This window comes from Semicossyphus pulcher, unplaced genomic scaffold (assembly GCF_022749685.1).
Source record: "Semicossyphus pulcher isolate SPU_LCO1_2020_fin unplaced genomic scaffold, fSemPul1.0.p SCAF_20, whole genome shotgun sequence".
Classification (NCBI taxonomy): Eukaryota; Metazoa; Chordata; class Actinopteri; order Labriformes; family Labridae; genus Semicossyphus; species Semicossyphus pulcher.
The window spans coordinates 19,470,461-19,479,426 of record NW_027211694.1 but is presented as its reverse complement, the minus strand read 5'-3'; the positions used below and the strand labels follow the sequence as shown (position 1 = coordinate 19,479,426).

At 38.9% G+C, this 8,966-nt stretch overlaps 1 protein-coding gene across 1 annotated transcript; it reads right to left on the bottom strand.

Annotated features, from left to right (window-relative positions):
* Positions 1 to 1,102: 1,102 nt before the first annotated feature.
* Positions 1,103 to 5,144, bottom strand: LOC138599858 (NXPE family member 3-like). The gene is made up of 5 exons (XM_069671612.1): positions 4,773 to 5,144; positions 3,320 to 3,621; positions 2,894 to 2,964; positions 1,740 to 1,946; positions 1,103 to 1,656 (listed from the first exon to the last, which is right to left on the bottom strand). The coding sequence occupies exons 1-5, from the start codon at positions 4,947 to 4,949 to the stop codon at positions 1,103 to 1,105; spliced, it is 1,311 nt and encodes a 436-aa protein (XP_069527713.1). The 5' UTR covers positions 4,950 to 5,144.
* Positions 5,145 to 8,966: the final 3,822 nt, after the last annotated feature.

Sequence of the window (8,966 nt, the reverse complement as noted above, 5' to 3'; positions counted from 1 at the left end):
GGCCCTGACCTTTTCCAATGTCTCCTGAAATTCCTGTACTCGCAAATGGTCCAACTGCTTAAGTCAGGCCAGATGTCGATCCTAAATTGACCAGATGAGTCAATGAATTGTCAGATCCAGAAATTTACATTCCCACGAAGGTAATGGAGCTTTTGATTTCATAGGTTGGCTTATTAAGAAATTGGCTTCGAGACTGACGTTTAATGAAATTTTGGGATTTTCTTTATCTGCTTGTCTGATTCTACCTTAGGGTGTGATTTCCTGCAGCGCCTGGAAAGTTGCTTTATAATCTCAAGACACAGCTCAAAGAGTTGAATGTGTAAAGCATTGTCACAGCCTCCCTAACTAAAGAAAGAAATGAACCTAAGGCTCAAAGTTGGGACCGCAACATATAAAAAGAGGTACAAGTTTAAACCCACAGGCTTTATTCAACCCAAAAATGTCATGAATACACTATGGAAAACAAAATGGGCTGGAGACCCCAGCCAAAATTAATTTATGATGGGAAGATGTTGCGTCAGCCACGCGATGGACAGTCGTTCTCAGCACCTCCCCCTAAACTAACTATAACCAGGAAAACTAGCATAAAACAAAAGACGAATAACTGGACTATCGGAGATCTCCAGCCCAAACTAAAACAGCAAACTAGCACAACAAACCCGAACAGCAAACAAAACATGCTGGGGAAAGACCTGCTTGGGAAAATTATATTAGAGGACACAAAAAAATAAAACTTTCAGTGTGTGTGTACCTTCCCCCACTCTGCACTCCTTGTACCTTCTCCCTGAGCGCGAGAAACATGGAGAGCAATAACAGGGCAAAACCAAAACGGGCCACACGTAACAAGCATTCAACAGTGTTTTTTATGAAAGCCAAGTTAACTTGGAGCTGTTTTCAGCCCTGTTCCGTCGCTTTTGTGCTCAACATCCACTGGTTAAAAATAGAGTAAAATAATCATACCTACTTAGTCTATGCATGGACTGCTGAAGGAAAATGCAGCACCTAGTAGAAACACAGGAGAACAAAAATAGTGTGGGAGAAATTCAAGTAAATGGATGTGTGCTTGAATTTCCCCAAAGTCTCTTCTTGTCCAAATCCACATCTAGCTGCCTTTTTGGGGGCACACGTAGGACAAGAGAACATCAATCATATTCTTAATGATGGGAGGTTGTGGATGAAGCAAATGTGGCAGGTGGTGAGCCAGAGTCATCTCCCAGGCGTCCACCAGACGAACATTAAGTCCTTTAAACATGGCTCTGAGGACCTTGTCTTCTTGAAGCGCGTACCAGTCACTGTTGGTAAGGGCCGATCTAAGTGTCAAAGTTTTAAGGTTTGGAGTCCTGATGACAACCAGAGTACCTGGAGACCTGTTCAGCAAACGCACCACTGCCCTGCGGATGCTCTGAAGCCGTCGGATGTAGAGCTCAACTGGGAAAGTACCAAAGTGAGCCCAGACGCCAAAAACTATGACAGTGTTGTCGCCGCCAGTTAACCCATCTATTTCATTGGCAATGTAATGCAGCGCGCTGCTTGACATGGTGTAAGAACGAAGAGGAAGACCGTGGCAGCGGTATGTTGCCAAGAATTGGTTTGCTTTGTCCAACAACATGAAAGGTCCTGCTTGTCTCATGCTGTACAGGTTGAACTCCTTGGCATCTGAAAAAAGTACAGAGTGGAGAGGTTAAGCAGAGGTGTAAATAAAATAAAACTGTTTCCAGAAATCCCTGTGGATCAGCTACCTGGTAGGAAAGCATCGAGGTATTCAAACCACTGCCTGATGGTGGAGTCTCCATACAGGTGGACAATCTTGCCTTTCAGACACTGATTGACGGCAGAGGTGGTGTTGAATTGGCGAACTTTGATTTCACCAAGTGCTCTCCACACACCCTGGTAGTAATAGCCAGAAACTCCAGACTTCCCAATGTTTTTCTTGTCCTCAGGTTGACCTGAGAGAAAAGGATGTGGGAAGAGTTATTTTATATTTTACTGATTGCAGACAATTCCCATGAAAAGACAAGAACCAGCAAATGACCCAGAGAAAAGTGAAAAGAATGGTCACGATCTTGACTTTCTTTCAATAAAAGTTAAACCATTTGTGGCACACCATTCATTTAATTTCTACAGAAAACATAAATCTTTATAAATGGGTCGATTACAAATACATTTATTGATCTAATGAGGTTCAGTTTTAGCAATACTCAAATATTGTGCATTTAGGACTTTGTACAGCTGCAGATAAAACATTTGTGCTTCTTACTGTGATCGACTCTAAATTAGTAGTTTTGAAATAAATAAGCACTTTGGCTACACAGGCAATGCAAAGTACAATCAGCCCATTCTTGGTTTTCTTCTTTTCCTGTGACTTGTTTAGACAAAAGGGAAAACATGGAACACTATCAGCCTTATTAGTTACAAAAGTTGCCTTTTCAGGGATCAAAACCTAAACTGACTTAACATCACACACCAACCTTTGAGTATGGTCTTCCAGAAATAATAATAATGCAAAAGCTAAAATAAGAGATCCATTTTGACTGCCTTGGATTCTAGTGTATCTACTAATAGCAGCCACTGAAGCTAACATGAAAATGTTCATCATTTAAGCAGAACATTGGCAGTTGTTAAGGTGTTGTTTATTATAATGGTTAACTTGTACTAAAAAGTTCTAGCTCTTGAGCTGTGTTTTTATGGTTTAATGAGCCTTTTATGGGATATTATTAATCCGGAGCAACTACATACACAGCGACTCTTTTCTGCCAACACTTTGCTCTGGCGTCAATACAGAGCTAGGTTGTGTGCGATTTTTGCAGACACTTTTACTTTCATGGTCTTAAGCACACAAGGTTTTGAATTGTTATCATAGGTAACGGTGAAGGTAGGAAAGATCCTGCTTTACCTTTCCTTTGAGGCAAAACAGCGACGTTAGCAGGTCCTGAAGCCTGAATGAAGACTTTCATGTTGACACCCCTGAAGAAAAGCTCACATAATAAAGTATCTCATACACACATTCAACATGTAAAACCAACGTCATGTTATTTATCAGAAGAAAATGCTTTAACATTCAATAATTCTGCTTCCTTAGTTGGACTTTGAAGATACGCTGTCTACTTTGTTAATATAAGTCAACGAATTGATTCAGACTGTTTTTTGTTATTCTTACTCTGGTAACATCTTTAGACTCGATCTTTACTGCCTGTTGTTACAAACTTGACATATTACACCAAGAAGAAACATAGTTAGCTCTACTGTATATATATATATATATATATAAATATGTATTATAATTGAAACTAAATTAACTTTCTTCTCTCTCCTCCCTCACCTTTGGAAAAGCTTATCCTCTGTGGCCTTGAGTGTTTGGAGTTCTTTGGAGTTTCCTATCATGTGGCTAATCCTGTCATCACAGCTCAGCTGTTTTGGCTTGTAGCAGAACCAAGGCTCACCCGTCCGGAGGTCCGTGAAGTTGCACAGCGGCTGCCCGGTTTCACGTAGGCAGACGTTACAGATGGTAGTTTGAGAAATTGAGCCTGAGCGGAAAAGGCTCTTGAAGGAAACCCTATCAGGCTCTTCTTTGGTCAGCCTGCGCAGCACTGTGACAGCCTCACTAGAGTGAACCAGCGTCACCTGATAGTACAGAGAACCAGAGTTTTCACTCAGTCATGTCAAGTTACCCGGCAGCTTACTTCATAGAGCAAATGTTTACTGATTAGCTACATGAAGCTAGCAACAGTTTGTTACATGCTACTGACAGTTTTAAGGTGACAAAAATGACAGCTGGTGATTAGAAATAAGAAGGAGAAGAATTGTTTTTTTTGTTGTTTCTTTGAGTCAGTAGAGAGGAGCGAGGAGTTATCACAGTTATATTACAAACTGTCTGCCCAAGGCTAATTCATAGATTAGCAAACTAAATAGTTAAGCACAGAATGAAATTGTTGTGTATGAGCCACATCGGCACCGGTCATGGCTGTAGTTTAATGGCAGTTACGACAGTCTGCCAGAAACAAGTGTTGTAAAAATCAGGAGGTTTTTCAGAGTTGTGATTTGCAGAGCACAATAAAGTAAAGTGTGTAAATTGGAGATGCGGTCCACACGTTCTTCAACACAACAGAAATGAACCTGGCACCCTCTTGTTAGCGAGTACAATTGGTCCTCTTACCACTACAGCCAGCCATTCTAAGTGACAAAAAACAATCCTGACATTTATGTACGGGCACCACAAATCAATCAGTGACAAACACTCGACTAGCTAACAAGCCAGGTAAAGCAAGTGCAGACACAGTTACCTGCTAGTAAGTGCTAACAGTTGAATAAAATTATACTAGATATTCACTCACCAAAAAAAATGGAGCAAGGACTTCTTGGGCAGTCATATAGTGCATTAACTACACAACTAGCCAATTAATTGATTGATAAAAATAAAAACAAGAATACTCTTAATTAAAGCCTAAATATTAAAACCCTGTTTTTAGTCTCTATAGTTCAAAGAAATATCCTCAAGAGTCTAAAAACATAAGAACCAAGCTGTAAACATGTTTATTTGGGTAGTAAAGTTGGGCATTTAACATGGAGATCAGTGGAGATTGGCTCACTATTAGAGGCAGCCTCCAGTGGTTATTAAAGGTACTGCAGTTTTTGGCACTTCCACAATGACTTAATTTATTGGTTCTGGAAGTTGACACTTGTTAGCAACAGTAAGTCAGTGGGGAGAGGTTTATATAACATATTTTAAACACCTATAGAACAATTACATTTAAAAAGATAGCCTTTAGCATTACCTCAACCTGTGCACTTCCTTCCCAGAGTAAAGAGAATACAGCAGAGTAGGAGCCATTGAGGTGATCCACCACTTGCCCGGCCACACCTGCTCCAAGTGTCTTGTTGTGCAACCGTGCAATTAAGACATCTCCTCCAGACTTCTTGGCTTGACCTTGAAAGTCGTATATTTTGATCATAACCTCCAGCTGATCCCCTACATGCCACTGCCCCCCCTCCCTCTTCCCTGGGAGAATGGTGAAGGTGCTGTGGGCAGGATCACTTGTCTGCTTCAGTGGAAGAGGAGCTGGCAAAAGTGGAGTTTCTGGCCAAGCAATCGAGTCTAATATGAGGCGTTCCTCTACAGCGTCTGTAGAGGACAGTGGCTGGAAGGTGCAGAAGCCATGATGCTTCTGAGGATCAGTGGTAGCTCCCTGGAGGTTGATGGGGGAGGTTTCTTCATACTTTAACTGGCAGGGGGTTGAGACAGAAAGATTGTGACAAAGATGCCTTAAACAAATGTAAGAAAAGCAAATGAACTAAATAAAACAAAAAGGGCAAGAAGGACATTTTTTTCTGCTCTACACAACAAAATGACACAATATTTATGGATGATAACAAACGTTGATCTGTTAGGTGTAAGCTGCTGGAATTCACTCTTAAATAGTTCTTGTTCTTTGTAGGTCATGGCGCAAGTGCATTTAGGACCCGCTCCACTTTTGCTTGTTATATGGCGCAAAATCTGGGCACACAGTAAAGCACATATTTAGTCTCTTAATTAATCAAAGATGTATTTTGCGTATAACATTAATCATATATAATCGCTTTCTTATGGCATAGCACCAACAGTGGTTGGTGCATCTTACCACACCCCATTTTAAGTCCTAGAGGCCCACAAGTGCTACTAATACAATATGGACGCTAGGTGTGAACAAATCTGCTATTTGCACTATGCACCTTTTTGCACTGCAGAAAGACTGGGCACTTTGTTTTTCTGACAATCAGGGGAGCATTAAGTAAAGCCAGTACATCTCACTGATTCCCCCAATGAATCTTTGCAGATCACAGCGGGGGAGATTGAGGTAAAGTGACGCAAATAGTTCAGGAGGGATTATAAGCTTTGAACACAACAGGGCAGTTAGATGCAGAGTCAAAAGTCATATTTAAATATATCCTCCAGATACTTTTAACTGTACTTTCAAATCCGTAGCTTTATGTGTTTTTATGATATTGACTGCTTTATTTTTTTATTACACTGTATATGTAAAGGCCCAACTAGGGACAAAAGTTCAAATTAGCTAAAGCTATAAACTCTTCTTGCAACACATCAGTTTCGTGCTCTGTACTGGAACTATGTTAAATTTTATCGTTTCTATCAAATAGAGTAAATTCAAATTCACGAGTATCTTAAAGTCCAACAGAAATCGCATTTAGTTATCCCAAACTACTGAAGTAGTTCTGTTTGGCCCTTCTGACTCCACCAGTCAGATCTGTCATGAACTTGTGCCCACTGTCAACATGTGTAAAAACCTCTGCATAAAACCTGCCAGATCTTTAACAGGTACATAAAAGCCTGAGCATTACTCCCCCGTACTCGCCTCCCTCTACTGGCTCCCTGTCAATTTTTGAATTCATTTTTAAAATTGTATTTCTTGTTATGAAGTCACTTCATGGATCAGTTCTCTCATATTTATCAGAACTCTTATTTTTTATTTCATTTTTATATTTGTTTGTGATCATTTGTTGTGTGTTTTTACAGTTTTATCTGCCACTGCCTGTGAAGCACTTTGGTCAGCTCACATTGTTTTAATGTGCTATACAAATACATTTGACTTGACTTGACTGAAGTGTGTTTTGGGCATCATTTTGTTGGGCATCATTTGGTTTTAGGAAATAGTTTCAATATTTGTCACCTATTTGTTCATTTTGTGTCTTCAGTGGGAAGAAATGGGAACCAGTAGTTTGGAACACAGCGATGGTTTTAAAATTGCAGCAAAAGATTTTTTCAAAGAAAATTACCCAGAAACTCATATTGCATTCATTTGCAACATAAACGTGACCGTTATCTGAGACACATTAAAAGACAGTTAAAAAGAGTAGCCTGAAATCTGACCAATATTCAACATTTCATACAGGGTCCACTTTTAAAGTGTTCCCAGGAAAACCAAGTTCTCACCTTCAGTAGGTCCAGGTAACCAAGAATAGCGATGAAGACAAACACAGCCAGGAAGAGGAAGCAGCACTTTGGAAGGTTTGTGCAGAACTTGTGTCTTATACAACCTTTGACCTCCATGTTTGGGGATCAGTCCTCCTCTGGTTCTGAATTAAAACATACAACAAAAAAGTAATTGGTAACTCACTCCTAGTTAAGCTTATAATATGACTTTATTAGCTAAAATTTTAACTTAATTGTTACAGTCCACATGAACGCCCCTCTTTGTGTGTTTGCTTATATATTAGGAAATGGCCGAGGCCATTATCTTTTTTTCAGAGCGGGGTGATATATAGTTATTCTGATTGTGTAAAGATTGTCTTTGTAATAATGTGTAAGAAAGATGTTGATTTTACCATTGGCCTCCTTTTTCCCCTCTGCCCTAATGCCCTTACATTTCCTGCACTATGTTATGGTAACATAATGCCGGATCCATTAAGCTCTATGGGGACATTTTTGCTGTTGTCTAGCAGTGTTGTTCTCTTGACTTTTGAGGAAACAAAAATTAAAACACATAAACACATCAAAACGTCCCATCGACACTTTCAGTTAGGCACATGATGTCATGTGATAACACAGAGACGAGACAAAGTTTGGCATGCTTGCACCTCAGCGAGGACAACAAAGGAAATCGTTAGGCTGGAATGTCAGGTCACTATCAGGAGTTTGTATTACAGGTTTTACAAGAGTTAGAGTTACGTTTTCTGCAGTCTGGCTACAAATACAGGCATTAAGGTCATTAATTATACTTTCTTGTTCTTCAGGTGTTTCCGATTGTTTCTTTAAACTTCTACACTTCAGATTTTAAAAACTGTACTTTTTATTCATCAAAATTCATTTTTAAGTTTCAGTTACTTTGCAGGTTAAGATAAATACAAAAGACAATCTACAAATAAATAAGGATGTATCGCTGAAGATCATATACATTAAGTAGTTCTAATTAGCCTTGTCTTTAGTAGCTTCCCAAAATCAATGCATCAATACAATAAAAATACACTATAATATAAACAGTTTAAATGGATCATTTTGTTTTATGACTGCTTTTATTTTTGGTATTTTAAGTATATTTTGATGCTAATACTTCTTTATTTCAATAACATTTTTAATGCAGGACTATTTTTTGAAGATTTATAAGACTTATGGTGCATAAACAGATATAACATTAATTATTAAGTATCAACAAACCAACCCAGTAAATGTTATGGAGCACAAATTACGATTTTCCTTCTGAAATGTATTGGAGCAGTACACAAGCAGCAAATTGGTACAGAAAAACTAAAAAGTATACACATACACGAGAAGGGTTGTTGGAAACATTTAGTTTCCACTATGGTCATAAAATGAAACTCAAAGGAATATTATGGGTCTTACCTTAGCACGGATATATCCCGAGAGAACACAGTGATGAAATCTTAGTTTGATTCTTCAGTTTATCTCGAGGTTTTTTTCTGTTCGTTTAATTTCCTGGCAGTCAGTCAATGAAGCATAAATAAACCGTTCAGACATATGGCTGCTTACGCCTCTTTTTTAAGGCGTAGTCAGAGGGCTGTTGTTTTATAACACCATGGAAAGATGAAACTTGTGAAACACCCTGTGTTGGACAAGCTATAAATGTAGTGAGCTAAGCCACCAGTTACTCTATCACATTTAACTGCACTGAAGCTACCCCCCAGAGAAATGCAGCAAGCTAAGCTAAAGCAAAAAGGCAAAGTAGCTTGCTCTTTAAATCTATTTTCTTTTACAGTGTGTAATGGTAAAATTAATGTGAGCCTGTATCATCGTTGTAGAAGTGTACACATCGTTCCCCTCTCATTGCACAGGTTTAAAGTTATTATAATTAGGTGTTTATCAAAGACTGACTTCACTTCTCAGGCAGAAATAATTAGCAAAACTACCTCGAGAAGAGTTTGATGAGCATACTGTATTTTAAAAACTCCCAGTGATTGGCTACTCTTATCTCATTATTGCTTCACTAAAGCTTGAAGAAGAAACTGTTAACATGTTT

Excerpts from the sequence above, each read along its gene's own strand:
- LOC138599858 (XM_069671612.1), bottom strand. The coding sequence starts at position 4,949 with ATGATCAAAATATACGACTTTCAAGGTCAAGCCAAGAAGTCTGGAGGA. Across the intron at positions 2,965-3,319 it reads GAGGATAAGCTTTTCCAAAG|GGGTGTCAACATGAAAGTCT; the intron begins GTGAGGGAGGAG and ends GCTTTTCTTCAG. Across the intron at positions 1,657-1,739 it reads CCTCGATGCTTTCCTACCAG|ATGCCAAGGAGTTCAACCTG; the intron begins GTAGCTGATCCA and ends TACTTTTTTCAG.